At 51.4% G+C, this 16,770-nt stretch overlaps 1 protein-coding gene across 13 annotated transcripts in view; it reads left to right on the top strand.

Annotated features, from left to right (window-relative positions):
* The window catches only part of NRXN3 (neurexin 3), a 1,902,419-nt gene that overhangs the window by 83,047 nt on the left and 1,802,602 nt on the right, over nt 1–16,770 (top strand). For all 13 annotated transcript variants that reach the window (XM_030884921.2, XM_045287970.1, XM_045287968.1 and 10 more), the window contains exon 2: nt 4,287–5,672. In XM_030884921.2, coding sequence (XP_030740781.1) covers nt 4,964–5,672 — 709 coding nt within the window. In that variant the 5' untranslated portion in view covers nt 4,287–4,963. The remainder of the gene's footprint in view (nt 1–4,286; nt 5,673–16,770) is intronic.

The raw sequence follows: 16,770 nt of genomic DNA, 5'->3' as shown, positions 1-16,770 counted from the left end.
TCCAGGCCAAGGCACTGTGGCAGGCACTGGGGTGAAGTGGTCCCTCTAGGGGACTCCCAGTCTGGTTCCAGAACCTCGGCTCTTAATCATTGCTCACTGTCTCTAAACTGTACTTGTCTCCTAATAGCTTGTGAAACACACTGAGGGCAAGTGTGAGTGGTGTCTTACTCTGCTTTGATCCCAGCACTGGCTGCCATGGATTCGATCTCACTAAACAGAATCGGGTCGAGGAAGCCATTGGGTTGGTGTAAATAAGGGACCCTTGGAGCTGAGTCAATGATCTAGACCAGCCAGAGAGACCATGGGTGTGTCTACTGAGCTGCTGTTACAATTCAGTTTCGGTGATGAAATGGGGAGGTTGCCCCAGGTCCTTTCCTTGCTCATCCCTGATGGTGGGCTGTGGGATTCAGTCCCCATCAGGACGGGTCCTAAGGGATGGTTGTGTACTTGAAGGGAAGAGATTAAGAAGCAGACAAAGGTTTTGGAGTGCTCACCTCCTCCATAGTATCAGGAACCAGGTCTGGGAGAAAGAGAGAAGGTATTCTTACACCAACTTAGTCTCGGGTATGCAAACTCCCCTAATTACAGGTAACCACATACATAAGAAAGTGGGTAGTATCTTAACATTAGGGGTCCCCAAGTTCATTGGGGGAGTGACCTAACACCAGTGCTGGGGGCAGGTAAGTGGGAGTGTCTGTCCCCTGAGCAGGGAGAATAATAGCAACCTGTCTGCTCCTGGAGATAAAGCTGCCAGATAGCAAGCAGTCGTATGCTTGGAAGAAGTAACTTTAAGGTAGCATTGTTATAGGAGGACATTGTGGGGATTAATCTTAATTATGAGAGTATGACTGGGACTCATCTCCAACTCACAAATGTGAAGACCTCCCTCCACACAGAATCCTGGCCACCCAGGCTTCTTAAATATGATTAATAAAGACTTTGTCCGCATACACTTTCTTCCCATTCCAGTTTCTCACAGCGGGCCCTTCCTCTGAATGCACTCCAAGTTCAGTGGGTCTCACTGGATTGAGGTCTAATCCTGGGCCTTGCCTGCTAGCCAGAGGTCTGTACCAGTACCACCAAGAGAATCATTTCCTAAGCTTTGGGGGCTCACATACCAGGTGTGGGCTCCACGTTGTGCTGTTTGCGTTCTCAGCTTATCCAAACTTCCAGGTCTGGGAAACCCCTTGTGAGGAGCTTGCTCATGTTTGCTCTGCTCCCTACATCTTTGCAACCCCCAAGCAAATGCAGTAGGGTCAGGGGGACACTTGTCTTCTGAGCACATTTTCTGAAAAATGTCCCCTTTCAGCGTGTTAATGGAAGGAAATAGGGAGAAGGCAGAGTCGTTGAGACCAGAAAGCGCCCTCTGCTCTGGTGACAACTTTTGTCATAGTTGACTGACCTCACTTTTCCAGTGATCACTTCCTGAGAGAATGTTAAGGCTCATGATCTAACTTCTTGTTACCCACTTCCAACAGCATTGGCCTCTGCTGTTTCTCAAAGATTCTAGGGGTGCCTCAGCTTCAGGGCCTTTACACTGGCAAGCCCTCCCTCTCCCCCCATATTTGCTTGGCTAATGCCTTCAGTCTCAAGTTTTCCCCGAGTTTCACCTTCTCATTTGGGGTGACTTGGGGTATTTGCCAATTCCCATGGTGTAAATAGTCCTAGCAAAGGCGATTTCAGGTTCCCAGAGTGACAGTGAAGAGGCAGAAAAATGTGTGAATTGTTAGCAATCAGTTCTCACAGGCAGCTGCGAGTTAGCATCAGCCCACTACTATGTTTCAGAGCCAAGTTTCTGTCTTAGGCCCTGGGGGGTTACGCATGCTACACTTTCACCTGTTTGCATAGCCTCTTGGATACAAGCTCTTGTAGAGAGAAGACTTGCTTATTCATTGTTGTTGTTTTTGTTAGTTGGATAAATAAAACGAATCGAATAAAATGAAACTCGGCACCGTGCTGCACCGTCTTCAGGCTCAGTGGCAGGTTTTAGCCTGTGGTTGAGTGTCTTCCTAGGAGGCTCACCTCCCAACATCACGTTGACGTGCAGCATGATATCGGATAATATTCTCCTGGGATGATAAGGTTTTCGCTTCTCAGGAGGGGGTGGCCAGATGTTTTCCTCAAGCCTGGCTGAGTCTGGAAGCTCCACTGAAACCTGTCTCCCATGGTGACCCTGGTAGGGTGATGGAAGTACCGTCCATGGTGGCATGAGCATCCTGCGCAATGTACACGCCACCACAATATGGGCAACTGATAGACAGATGGTGGAGGCTTTCCTTAGGATGACTTTAATCCACCTCTCGCTCATCAAGATTGCTTGTTCACTGGGTGGAGAGGTGAAGGACCAGCCTCTTTTCCTTCAGAGCCAGGGTGATAATTGCTTTGTGGATGTGGTCATTAGAAAAATAGTGGATCATATGGTTTTCCAATAAAAACTCTAGAACACTATACAATACGCCGATGAGTAAGAAGCAACTGATGCACGTCTGCTCTCACACGGACAGAAAGTGCTCCACCTCGCCTATGTGGACCAAAGCCTGTCCCCAGAATTTGTATGGCTGACTTGATCCGGTGCCAGCCCGCCTCCAGCTCTTATAACACATATGATGTGCTCTGTAGCCCTAACAACCCCTTTGAGTTACCCGTTCTTCAGATTTCATGTCTTTTTAAAGAGTTTATGTTTTTCTAGCAGACCCTCACTCCACAGATCAATCCCCCCTGCCCCATCCCCACTCATTCAGGTGTACCTGTAGCAACAACCTTTCTTATCTCCAGGAGCCCTGGTGGCTGCGGGTTACACATTGAATTGCTTCCCACGAGTTAGCAGTCATCAGTCACTCCTGGGGGAAAAGATGATGCCGGCTGCTCCCACAAATCATGGAACCCAAAGTGGCCATTCTAAGGTGTCCTACTGGGTGACTCTGATTCAGAATTGACTCCGTGGCGGTGAGGAGTTTGGGGTTTCTCCTCTTTATACTCCAGATTTAAGAAAGGAAGGCTCAGACTATTTACTGGCCACGGATGAGGGAATGGAAGCTCAGTTAAGTTTAGCAACTTTCTGCAAGTCTCATATATAGGGACTAAGAGTCACAGCTTCCTCCCTTCCTTCCTTCCCTTTTGTGTTAGTTGGGTTGACTAGACAAACAAATCCAGAGACATTCATATATGCGTAAGAAAGAACTTTATATCAGAGAGCAAATTTATATTAAGAAACATCCCATCCCAGTCCAGATCAAGTCCATGAGTCTATTAGCCCATATCCGATAATTGTCCATAAATTCCTCTTTAGACTCACGCAGCCATGCAATGATGCTGAATGCAGGAAGATCACAGGCCAGTGGGAAAAAAGTCTGGTGGATCCAGTGGCTGTGGAGGCATCTCAGCACTGGTGTGGGTCTCCACGTGGTTCGTCCAGCTCCAGGGCTATAGATCCATCAGTCTCCATGTGGCTTATCAACAGGAATGTGAAGCAGAGAGAATGTGTCCTGCGTCCAGGGAGGAAGACAGGAGTTCCCAGAATCCTCAGGAGAAGGCCATGCCCACACAGAGGGCTATTGGCTATGACCTGATTGACAGGCTAGACTCCATCCCTTCCTCAAGTCGACAGGAGATTATGTAACTGCCACACCTTTCTTTTCTTTTCTCTTTTCTTTATTCCTTCCTTCCATCCTTCCTTCCTTCCTTCCTTCCTTCCTTCCTTCCTTCCTTCTTTTTAAATCTGGAAACACATTTGAGGCTTTTCCTCTAACATTAGCAATGAGAAAACTCACCCCTGGTCTCAGCATTTGATTGATCTTTGATTTTCACAAGCCTTTCATTCACACACTCACAGGTAGGAATCTGCCCTGGCCTCCCTATACCCAAGCACTTGGTTGTCAGAATGAAAAAGAACAAAACGTCGGTGTCATTTTCAGGTCTCTTGATAGGCAAACCACTAAAAACGATGTGTTGTGGGAGTGTGGAGAACGTTTATTTATTCTTAGTGAATGAGGGCTGTTTGACCCGGCTCTATGAATATGATCATCAACATGTGCTGATAAGGTTGCAGGAGTGGGGCTTCTGCTCTCTTTGTCTGTGGAACTGGTCCCTAGGAAAGTGGAGCTTTGTCTGTGGAACTGGTCCCTGGGCGTAGGGCTTGGTGGGACCCTCCTGCTGGAAAAGCTGAGCCTTGCAGCACCCATGGAATGGGCCGATTGGTGCTCAGCCCTTCACCAATATCTGTGAGATGGGATGCAAGGCTTTTCTGACCCCAGCCATAATTCTCTCCTCTCCTCTTCTCCCCACAGGTGTTTTCTCGGGAGTCCTGGGAGAGAGGTGATGGGCGGGACTGCCTTTGGCCTACACCATGCAGCCTGAGCCTGTTGCCGCCCTGCCCTGGGCCTTGCTCTGCCTGAGCTCTCAGTTCCTGGTTGCTGCCCTCCCGGAGGGTCCCTGCTACTAGGAGGTGGAACTTCAGGACTGGTCCTTGGCCTGTCATATCGCTACCTTTCACCTGGCTCACCACGCGACTTCCCCCTCCTCCGTCACGGAAGGGCCAGCCCCAGCTCTCTGCCTGGCCTCCCTGGCTGGGGCGTGTGGGGGCCCCTTGGGTGGAGAGCTTTGCTGAAGGCTTCCTCCGACACGTGCACCTTCTCATCCTTGAATCAAGGCCTCCGGATCCACATGGATAGCTGAGATCTTTTCTTGGAGAAAGACACTTTCCTCTTCATTCCAGGCTGTCCTTCCCTCCACCCAACTTCCTTCCTTTTGGCTGTCTTTGTCCCCTGCCTCTTCCTACGGTTGCTGAATTCCTAGCTCACATACTCTCTTCCTGCCTCTCCATCTCAGTATCTGTGTGTGACTCCTCCCTCTGTATTCCCTCCTCTGACTCTTTTTCCTCTCACCCTTCCATTGCCAAAGGGGCAACCCCCTACGGACTCTCCCCTGGCCTGTCCTCTCCCTGGGCTGTATCCCAGCAGTCACCATGAGCTTCACCTTCCACTCAGTTTTCTTCACCTTGAAGGTGAGCGTCCTGCTGGGGTCCCTGCTGGGACTCTGCCTGGGCCTCGAGTTCATGGGCCTCCCCAACCAGTGGGCTCGTTACCTCCGTTGGGATGCCAGCACTCGCGGTGACCTGAGCTTCCAGTTCAAGACCAACGTCTCCACAGGGCTGCTCCTGTACTTGGATGACGGCGGAGTCTGCGACTTCCTTTGCCTCTCCCTGGTGGACGGTCGAGTCCAGCTCCGCTTCAGCATGGACTGTGCAGAGACCACCGTGTTGTCCCATAAGCGGGTGAACGACAGCAGCTGGCACTTCCTCATGGTGAGCCGTGACCGCCTGCGCACGGGGCTGGTGCTCGATGGTGAGGGACAGTCGGGGGAGCTGCAGCCCCAGCAGCCCTACATGGATGTGGTCAGCGACCTGTTCCTCGGCGGAGTCCCTGCTGACATCCGCGCGACCGCCCTCACCCTGGATGGAGTACAGGCGATGCCCGGCTTCCAGGGATTTATCTTGGACCTGAAGTATGGCAACACAGAGCCCCGGCTTCTGGGGAGCCAGGGTGTCCAGCTGGATGCCGAGGGGCCCTGTGATGAGCGGCCCTGTGAGAACGGTGGAATCTGCTTTCTCCTGGATGGCCACCCCACCTGTGATTGCTCGACCACTGGCTACGGTGGCAAGCTCTGCTCAGAAGGTAAGGCCCTCCCTCTGCCCCTCCTTATCTCACTCAAGATCCACCCTCGGAGTTGGGCAAGGCCAGAGACCCTATGTAGAAACCAGTTCTCTCACGAAGATGCTTCTTCAGCTGCATGTTAAAGAGTTGGGCCCCTTTCGCTTAGGAGGTGGTAGAAATCCATCCCTGGTTCTCCTGGAAAACTCCGTAAGGTCTCAGTCTGGCGACTCAGCCATGGCCCCTGGACTCAAATGTTGGCACGTACCCAAAGGGCTGGATTGGGGCTGGCTGTAGTTTGTGCCCGAGCTCAGCTCGCTCAACTGTTGAAGCCTCAACTGGCTTCAGCAGGATCCGCACAGGGTGAGGAATCAGGTAGAGATCAGCGGCCATCTCTGTCTCTCTTGATACCTGAGGACGTCTGGGGCACTCTCCATCACTTCTGCCTAAGACGTGCTTGTGGGAAGAAGATAAGGGTGGCCAGGTGGCCAGGTTATGCATGGCCCTGGTGCCTACCTGCCTCTTCAGGTATGAGCCTCCCTCCATAGTTGCCTGGAAAGTGCCTAGAGGGTGGGTGAGGCATCTGGGGGTGGGCCTTGTCACCTCCTTGTTCAAGGATTTTTCACAGGGCGTCCCTCTGTACATGTGGCTTCCTTCCCCGTCCTCTGTACCTACTAAGGACAGTGCAGGGAGCCACAGAGATGACGCATGGAAGTGGCTAAGTGGTACGAACTGACCACACAGGTAGGTGTGTTGAAGCAAGGTTGGGCTGACCAAGTGACAAGGAAGTTGTCTTGCCCCCTCGTCTTTGTTAAATCGGGTCCTTCTAGAGGTGTTTTTGTGCTGCCATTGCATTCCGGTCTTTGCCTGGAGAAGATGGTGGGACGGTCCAGGGAAGAACAGTGGTTCTCAACCTTGGCAGCACATAATGACTACCTAGGGGACCTCACCTGTCCAGGCTCCAGACCAATAAAATCAGAATCTTGTGGGAGAGGACCCAAGTATAAGTGTAGTTTTCAGCTCCCAGATGATTCCAAGGACGAGGACTGACCAGTCCAGAGGGCAAAGACAGCCACAGGAGTAGGCCAGAGGAGGACCTGGTCACCGACTCTCAGTGTCCCTTCGCTCGGGTGAGACGTCCTGCTACTTTTGGCTGCTGATGAATGATGATGTCTGCCCGTGCTCAGCCGATTGCCCAAAAGGAGCCCAACTTTGAAAGTAGGTTGTGGTTGATATGCACTTTATCACCAGTAGCCGCTTAAAAATAAATAACAAACATTTATTTCACAGGGGACATGTGCTGGAGACCAAGACGCAATGGAGGCTTATTTTCTGGGCTTGATCTTGACCTCATCAGAGGCAGTGCCTGGGGGGGTTGAAGACGCCCTCCCCGGGCGCTACTTCATTCCTCTTGTGGCTTGGGTACCGTCTCTCTCTTTTTGGGTAGGAGGGGGAGAAACCAGATGTACATCCTCCTCGAGTGTCTGTTTTTCCCTGCCGGACCCATTGGGAAAAATAGGTGGAGAAGAACAGTAGAGGTAACCCCAACCCCAAGTGCCACTTGGGGACTGTGGTTATTGAAGTGCTTCTCCCATGCAGGTCCCTTCTGGAGCTGACTGCTGTTCCAAAGCTGTTGGGCTTTGGAGAAAGTTCTGCCTGAAGATGCTAACATGAACACTTGCTTCCTCCTTCGCCCAGAGGGTCTGTTCTGTTCTCACAACTTGCACCGAAAGCTGGCATTCTTCCTTTCTAGGGACCAGGGTGTTTGCAAGTGTGTTGTTTCACTTGATGATTACCCCTGATTGCATTTTTTGTGGTTAAAAAGAACTCATTTCCTCTGGGCAGGTTTAGATCAGCATTTTCTGCAGGAAGAATCTCTATCCTGTGTATAGAGTATAGAGTGATGTGTGTGTGTGTGTGTGTGTGTGTGTGTCCCCACCCCCACCCCCCCAGCCTCCAGAGCAGATTATACACAATGGGATTTTAATAGTGAAATGCCACCTGTATATTTCAATCATTGTCCTTTTGGTGAGGTTCTGACCTGCTCGTGGCCAAGGAGCGATACCTCTACCTGTAAGTGCAAACACACCACGCAAACATATATCCTCCTGAGACATACATTGAGTAAATAACCCCTGGCCGCCCAGTGGCATTTGGTTAGCTTGGGAGTGAAGCAGAGCAGGGCGGGGCCGGGATTGAGATTAGGGCAAGTTTGGGGGGCGGTCACAGGATTTCCCATGGATAATTGGGAGCTTGTTGATCTTTGTGTCACATGTAATCCATCACAAAAGTATATCACAGACTATTGGTAAATGTCTGTTCTCTCTAGTTCATTTTTAGCGAGTTGTCAGAAAAAAAACAACAGAAACCCTTACCTATCAATGGTGAAGAGAACAATGTCAGAGAAGCTGGGACGTGTCCTGCAGATCTGCATAAATCAAGATAAATAGCTGCAAGGAACAACCTTTTTTTTTTTTTCTAAAGACGCTTTGGTGAGGCTGGTGGGGAGGCAGCCGACTGCCCTCCCACCTTCAAATGGCACATACTGCAGAACCGGAGCCAGGGGACTTAGTCCCAGCCCTTGGTCCTCTGTGCCAGGTGCTTGATGGTCCCCGGCGTGTGCCTGGCCTGGAAGGTCCTTTTTGCATTTGGCACGTTCGCAGTTCACAGAGCAGGGCACTCTGGGACGGCTCCTGCGGCTTCAGATGGATGTGGCCAGAGCCTGTGGGAGGTACCCTGTGCGGTCCATTAGCTTGGAGCCCACCTGCCGTGTGGCTATTTTGCCTGCCTGCTTCTCCATGCCTTGATGGCTTCAAAATGTCTCTGTGTACACCCCAGGGAAACGCACAGATGGGCCCATCTTTTTTATGTGTTTTAGATGCTTTCGATAGCCTGTGGGATCTCTTCTCTAGGCAAGACCTGGAAGACACCAGAGATAGTTGCTGTGGGAGAGTTGGGCCTGGGGGTAAGAGGAGATGGACGTATGTGTCTTCTGTTTCATGCGGCGAAGGACTATGAGCTTTACCTAGAGACACGTTGCTCTAAGGCTCAACCCAGCTTCTAGTCACATTTAACACCGTCACATGTAGTGGAAGGCGTTGTGTGACTCCCGTGTGCCAGGTTTCAAAATAGAATGAGTTGGTGCTCAACTTCAGATTTGCTCCTGTGGGCATTTCTGATAGTTAGGGCTTGTGCCACCTAGACACTCCTGGTTAAGGGTCCGGTGGAGCCCAGCCTAGCCATTGAGTCACAGTGTGATGACACCTCTTTGGGATGTGGCCTTCTGTGTAAGAGAGAGACCACACAACGGCACAATCTCTTTGGCCGACACCTTCTGCGGGAACTGGATCTCTCGTCTAGTTCTTGGTCTCCTGCTAAGCTGCCTGCCGCTCCTGGGAGTCATCGAGGATTCCCTACTGCAGATTCATTCGACTGACTTTGGATTCATTGACCTCTGGGTTCACCAGCCCATGCCCCACCACTGCCACCTCTGCTTGGTCATCCTGTTTCTGTTTGTCAGCTTCCACAAGGCAGGAGGAGCCTGAGTGGGACTGGACTGGACTTGACCTGCTTCTGCACCTGCATAAAGCCTTTCTTGATGTGAACCTCGTTCTATAGCAAACGTCTACAAGTGTTACTGGTTTTGCTTCTCCAGAGAACCCCACCTAACACCACATTTAATCTTGTGTTTTCAGTCATGGTCTTAGAGGACAGAAGAGGTACTAATGACTTAAAGAGGACTTAAAAACGGAGTATATGTAGGGAGCTATGGTACGGTGTAGTCATTTGCAGTTAGCTTAGCTCAATCTGTTCTGTATTCTCGAAGCACACTGGCTAATGAAGTATCCTGAGTTACCCTCTAGAAAGCAGTCCCCTCTTGGGGACTGAGAGTTTGTCATGACCTTGAAGTACATGTAGACGTGATTACTTGTAAAGCATTCAGAGTCATGAATAGGTATGTGTTAGATCCCTCAACCATCACCTGGTCAGGAAGAACTGATTCACTGCCAAGGGGTATACAGTTTAATACCATGTTCCTTAAAGATGCCCCTTAATCTGAAGCTAGCCTGTTGCATGTGGGGGTAAGGCCAGGCAAAGATGGAGAAGGCACCCCAGTCTGGCTGATCTAAATGCCGGCTTCTCCCCTCACGTGTCTGCTCATGTCCTCTGATTGCTGGGGCCACGTTTCTACAGTAATTCAGGGAGGAAGCATGAGGTTGGCACAGAAAAAGCCGGGTTTGATTGTGTTTTCTATTCCTGCTGACTTGGGCAGGTGCCTGGACCGGAAGTGTCATGGCTCAGTCTCTGCTGTAGGTTTTTCTAAGTGTTGGCGCCCTAGAGTGAAATCGGGGCAGTGGTGGGTGTCGGTGACAGGGACTAGAGCCGTATTCCCAAGATGCTACAGTGTAGTCTGCACACGGATGCCTCTTCTCGCCTCCTTCCTGCTGGCCGAAGCTGACATCCCACTCAGGAGCATTTGATGGATGGCTCCACGCCACCGTGCAGCCTGGGGATGACTTCCTGAGAGTGACTGCTCATCTCTTTATGGAGTATTGTGTGACTCTCTTCCCTGTCTCTCAAAGGCAGAACCAGGATGCAGCCGCGTGCCAAGAGGAGGTGGCTTACCCGGGTCCAAAGACAATGGGCCTCCATGAGTTTGGGTAGATGTGACAGCAGCTCCCCACAATGAGGACAATGGAGGCTGTAGTAAAGGTCCCCTGATTGCCCCAGCTGGATCCTCCTGCGTTGGACACTTTTGTCCTCACACCGTGCCCTCCTCTCCTCCTCGCGGGGCCTGCGCTGCTGGAATGGTTTTCCGGCATTGTTGCTAATCTGTGTCAACCCTGAATGGCTTTGGAAAGGGGATTGGCAAGGGGGGTGGTGAGTCATTAGAGGGCAAAGGACAACTCCATTCAGCGTCCCCTCCCTGGAAGGGGAAAGGTGCTTGGAAGCAAGCCCTTAAAATATACACAAAGGAGGGACCACCATTTCTTCTACACCCCCCTCCCCCCCAGCATACAGGCTTTCCATGGGACCAGCCCAGGGAGCCAGCAGGGGCTGTTGCTAAAGGGAGCCTGAATAGGGGTCTGATTGCTCCTCTCCTCCTGATTACCAAGTGAGATTTCCTGGGTATGCTGTATGCTAAATGGCAGAGCAGCCGCCTGCCTCTTGCTCTAATTATCCCTCTTTTAACTGCAAAGGGAAGAGCAATTTTTTGTACCCCCTCCCCACAGCAGCTCTACCTCCTTTAAAGAAACAATCCCCATCTTGCTTGGCCCCCTTCGACGGAGGAGAGCAGCCCTGTCCTCTTGCAGAGCCTGCACACCAGCTGCTTGCCTGGCCTCAGTGCAGAGGAGCTGGGCGGTGGGTCCAAAGGCAGCAGGGTTGAGGGTCATACGGGCACTTTGCCAGCCTCATCCTCACCATGAACTTGCATTTGCATTTGGTAATGAGACGCCACAGACCCAGGGCTGGGGGCTAATTATGTATATTTTTAAGCCCCCTATCTCTCTCTGCAGGCTCCCCCCGAAAGATGGTTTCCAGTCTTGGGCAGCTGCCAGTCAGATGGGCCCCTGCCCTGCACCCCCCACCCCCTTCCACACACATAGACCTTCATGGGATAGAGAGATGGGGTGTGCTTGAGGGATCACGTGCTCTCCCCTGACCCTCCCCTGCAGTGGTGGGCCACCCGCTGTGAAGGCTTGGAGGTGGAACTAGACCACACCAGGCTTTGTGAGAGGCCTCTGAGGACCAGGTGCCTTTTCTTGGACCAAATAACATTGTCATTGTTATTCCTCTGGTGAACGCCATGATGTGCTTGCCCTCCCGGGTGTGCTAGAGACCGCACTGTCTCCTTGAATCTGTGCTCCACTCCTGAGAGCTCAGTTCCACAAACCCTACCCAAGGAGATGGAAGAGCCGAGACCCCTGGAACTTGAACCAGATTGAGTGTCGTGGTTCAGCCCATGGCTGTCAGAGGGAACATGACCTGGACTTGAACTTGCAGCTTGCTCACTTGGAGAAGGTTTGGGAAGGCCTGGTATCCTCACCAATCTCACCATCACCATCACTGCTAACTGGTACAGAGCACTTGCTCGGGGCCTGGGTTTTCTAGCAGTCACTCCGTGACACGCAAGTACAATTCTCATTTTGTGGATTGAGGAACTGAGGGGCAGGGAGGATAGAGAACTGGCCACGCCGCTCATACTAGGCCACGTGGGATTTGTATCTAGACAGTCTTTCTCCAGAGCCCACGCTCTTAACCAACACATGGTTCTACTTGAGTCTCTGTAAGGGGGTGTAAGAAGTTAGATGGGTTGTTGAGGACGTTAAATGAGATAAAGCCTATAATGCCGTCAGCATAGCCCTTGGGAAGGGACCAATGTGGCCTCTGGGCTGTTGGTTTCCCAGAGTGAAGCCTATAAGGATGGAAGGAGCAGTGATTCAATTTCCTAAAAGATTTGAAGGTCCCCTTTGGGCCACCCACACGCCACCATTGCCCTTTCTCTTCATTTGAAAAGTGGGGGAGAGAGGGGCGATTGCAGTAGGGCGTGTCACGGTCATTTGGCTTCTGTCCCAGCGTGGGAGCTTGCTGGCCAGCCAGGTTTGTCTGGGTTAGACAGGCTTGGGAGAGCTCTGCCTGCAAACATGTTGATCCAGCCCCCACAGCAACTCTGGGAGGCAGGCAGGGCAGCGCTTGCCGAGCTCCCTTTAGATGAGGAGACCCAGGCCTGGGGTCCCATTGAACTGGGGTGGGCAGTGGGTGTGAGGGCAGGCTCAGAGCTGCCTGTTTGGGTAGGTGTTTCTGGAACTTGAGAGCCCAAATCCCAACGTGGCCTTGCACCTTTGATCTTAGGATCTTTTCATTAAGCCAGGCCACCTGTGTCAGTGTGATGGGGAGATCAGCCAAATTCCAAACTCCCAGCGCAAGAGGTCATCTCAGCTTGGCCTGCGCCAGGGGCACTGCTGCTGTCAGGCCTGACTAGAGCACAATCAGTGTGTGTGTGTGTGTGTGTGTGTGTGTGTGTGTGTGTGAGAGAGAGAATAGGGCAAAAGTGAGAGAGCAAATGTCAGAGAGAGAGGGAGAGACAGGATAGGGTAAAAGATAAGGTGACCAGATTTTAACATTGGTAAAGCGGGACAAAAGCGGGACACCATTGATAAAACTCATATCCTGGTGAAATAGCCACATAGTAGTTGAAAACCGTATCCCCTAGCTTGTCGTGCATTCTTTCCAAAAATTGGGACTTTTTAACAACACCGTGGGACATGGGAAAAATTGTTAAAAATCAGAACTGTCCCGCCAAAAGCGGGACATCTGGTCGCCTTAGTAAAAGAGGGGGAGAGAGATGGTGTGTGAGGAGGAGGAGGGAGGTGAAGGTGAGAGAAATGTGGGAAAAGTGTGTGTGTGTGTGTGTGTGTGTGTGTGTCTGTGTGTGTGAAGGAAGGAGAATGAGAGTTAGAATAAATATGAATGAAGACGAGACATTCAATTCCAACCCGGGGATCCTGGTTTTGAGTGAGGCAACTGTGGTCCCCAAGGCTGTGTAGCGTAGCGGCCCCCAGGAAGCACCACTGGACACCACCTCTTCAAACTCTCCTTTGGTTTCCCAGGAAGGACCCAGCACGGCCTTGGGCTGGCAGTAAAGACGGACTTCCCGAATGCTTGCTCACGTTCCCTGTTGCTCTGCTTCTTCCTCCACAGATGACGAAGCCCGCTCCCTTCTCTGAGCACGTTCTCCTCTGCTCTGTAGTTTCTGTATGGATGGAAGCACCAGGAAGCGCACATCCTCACTTACATGGGTCCCTGATGAAAGATATAGACCGGATTTGGAATTTGTGATTTGCTTTGTGGTGTCCAAGGACCTTGGGGTTGTAGGCGCCTGACCCCACTTCCATGACCCCCGTCTTCTGTTAAGAAGACTTGTTGCTGTCTGTTGACCACAAGGTTGCACTAGGTGCAGGCTCTGCCCCGCCTCCCACCAGTGACCCTTCATGACAGACACTCTTTTCTGCCCGTCACCACCAGTAGGGATGGCAGACTCTTGGCTGGGGAGTGTGGGAGGGTGACGGGCACACAGGCATATCGTTGGCGGAGGTGTGGTGGGAGAACGAGTCAGCACTACCCAGTGGGCCTGGCGGCACAAGGGGTTTGCATGCAGCTGCAACCCACCCAAAGGGATCGCAGAAGGTTGGCTTCCATGGGGGTGGCAGCAAATAAATAAATAAATAAAGCCAACATGGACTAAAAAGCCCATTTGCTCTGGTCCAAACATTGCTTCTTGTAGAGAAAATGCACAAGTTTGCATAAGAATAGGCAAGAAGCCTATGTATCTCCTATACCATATTTTAGTTCGAATACATGAAAACCGTCGTTTCTGGAAAGCCAGTCTATAAAAGGAAACTCTTTAAAAGTATGGCGAGAGAGGAGAAAGACGAAGAGAGAAAAGTGAGCGCTCAATCCACAAGAACCAAACTCCAGTTCTGATTCCGTTTGGAATTTGAGATTTTAAAAGTTCTCATCGAAGAAAACTCTCTGGGGCTGTTCTCCTCCCTGACACGGGGGGTGCCCATTGGGTGGCAGTGAGCCGTCGGTCCGCTGTTGGGAGGCTCTGTCTGGAGCATGCGCTGTGGGGACAGAGGAATGTGCTGGTGATGGAGCAGAGGGATCCCTGGGCTCCTGTTGAGGCGCCCGCAGCGCATGTGCAGCTGTCTGGCTCGCTGTGGCTGACTGGGGGGCCGTGTGACAGGTGACAGACTGGCTGGCCGAGGCGAAGGGCAAAGCGTGGCTCTGCAGGTCTGTCTCTGTGATCTACTTGGGAACTGACAGTGCCAGGGGGCTGTTGTCACTGCTGCTGCTCTCCAGCAATGGATGTCTTGGGGTGACGTATTTAAAAGCAATACGGCCCCCCCTCTACATGTGTCATTGTCTCTATCTACTCCCGAGCCCCAACTTCTGCCCATCATGTTCTTCCATAATGGCTTTTCCAAATAGTTTTTTTTTAAACCCAGGAAACAGTGCAAGCTTTTTAAAAATAAATGGATCTCATCATCATTTGGCCGAGCTACCCAGTTCCACTCTGCATTGAAGCTCGCTGTTCCTCTAGTCCAGCCGTTCTCAACCTGTGGATCATGACCCCTTTGGAGGTCGAATGACCCTTTCACAGGAGTCGCCCGATGCATCACATTAGCAAAATGACAGTGATGAAGTAGTAACAAAAATAATGTGATGGTTGGGGGGTCACCCCCACCAGAGGAACTGTATGAAAGGGTCGCGGCATGAGGAAGGTTGAGAACCACTGATCTAGTCCTAGATATTGTGAGTTCTTTGGGTTGGAGTCCTTTGGAGGTACAAATGGTTACTGTGCTCAGTAGTTCAATTGAAGTGTTGGAGGTTCGAGACCACCGAGAGGTCCATCAGAGGAAAGGCGTGGCATTGCATTTCTGAAAAAAACTAACCATTCAAATGCCCTTGCACCACAGTTATGTTCTGATGAACACGGGGTCTCCTGAGTTAGAATCAACTCCACAGCAGCCGGGTTGTGTCAGAGCATGCAGGAGGTTGAAGTTGAAGGAGAGCCCAGGGTGTGAGCTGTGGGGATTCATAGGCCCCTGACCCAAGGGAAATATGTTTAGGATCCTTCTCCTTTTGCAGAGGTTCTTAAGTGTGGTATCCTGGGGCCGAAAGCAACGATTTCAGTGGGTTTTCCGTGACATTTCTCCATGAGATTCAATTGATGGGATCCTCCCTTGACACTTTGACCTCTCCCCTGCGGGCTTGTGTTCAGCTTGCCAAGGTGACGTGTGCAGGGGCAGCCTTAGCAGCTCTGTGATGTGGGCATGGTGCTGGCTGGAGTCTCCGCTCTAGTGGGCACTGTGTTCCCCAGAGCAACCCGCGAAGTCCTCCCCTCGATCTGCTTGGGAATGAGTTGGGGCAGCTTCTTTGCTTAATGAATGACTTGCAAATAAGTGAGAGACAAGGGCTGGGAAGCAAGGATAAAATCACCTGTTTGTGACCCAAAAGGTGGGAGGAGGCTGGCTGGCGGAGCTGAAAGACAAGCAGACACTTTGCTGGCTTCCTCCTCTCTGGCGTCTTTTCTTCCCAAGAAAGGGCTCTGCCTCCTGCGTGGGGACGCTTGGAGGCCTAAGGGGCTGGGGAGGAGTGAGTGTGGAGGGTGTTGAGTTGCTGACCCGTGGAAGTCCCGTGAGACTGTGGTGGTGCTTGCGAGCATTGGAGAGGATTTCCACTCCTAGTGTCCCATGTGACTGGGGTTGACCTTCCCCATAGGATTTCCAAGGCTGTAATTTGTATACAAATAAGCTGCCACACCAGGGGAGTGGCTGATGTGCTCCAATGGTTGACAGGTGCACTGCCGTGTATTTGCTTAGTGTAGGTCAGTCTAGCAAGGCTGGAGTTTAGGCTGAGGTAATGCGCTGTGAGCCCGCTTCCTTTTAAGGAGGCATACAGAGACTTTGGGAAGAGTGGTGCTTCTGAGGGATGGAGCATCGACACCGGGATTCTTGTAGAAGATGGGATGAGTTGACACTGCTTTCAAACTGTTTCTTTGCACTGCATGATGCATTGAAAACTCACGGAGTTACACATCTAAGAGGACTTTCAAGGGCATGGGGTCTCATTGTTCATTCTCCTTCTTCCTTTCCATTCGATATGGTGGCCCCCCACATGAGTAAAGAGGGGGCTCAGTGCTTTCCAAAGTGACCTGAATGATTCCTGATCCATGCTGAGTGTTAGAGGATTTGACCCTACAATAGGCCAAGTTGACTTCCCAATCACTTCCTCATTCTGTTGAAAGAAACCTGACCTACTCAATGGGCCCTGTGAGTCAGGGTGAAGATGGATGGGTCATACCGTTTCTGGTGATGCTTTGCAGAATCGAATGCTCATGTCAAGGTGAAATTCACCAGGGATCCTCTATAATATGGCATGAGCCGTGCGTGTGCCACTGAGTTATTTAGAATTAGCTGCTTGTGATGCATCTTAAACAATGTGGGAGGGCTTTGAGTGGGTAGAGACTTTGATGTAAGCAGGTGATTCATAAGCCCGTCATTTTGCTCCTGGAGAGCCGGCCCTCTGAATGATTCATGGTTAGCCTCACCTCCGG

This window comes from Echinops telfairi, unplaced genomic scaffold (genome assembly GCF_000313985.2).
Source record: "Echinops telfairi isolate 266 unplaced genomic scaffold, ASM31398v2 ScPeMD7_18;HRSCAF=68, whole genome shotgun sequence".
NCBI lineage: Eukaryota > Metazoa > Chordata > Mammalia > Afrosoricida > Tenrecidae > Echinops > Echinops telfairi.
The sequence above is the reverse complement of the archived record's forward strand: the minus strand, read 5'-3'. Positions and strand labels throughout refer to the sequence as shown.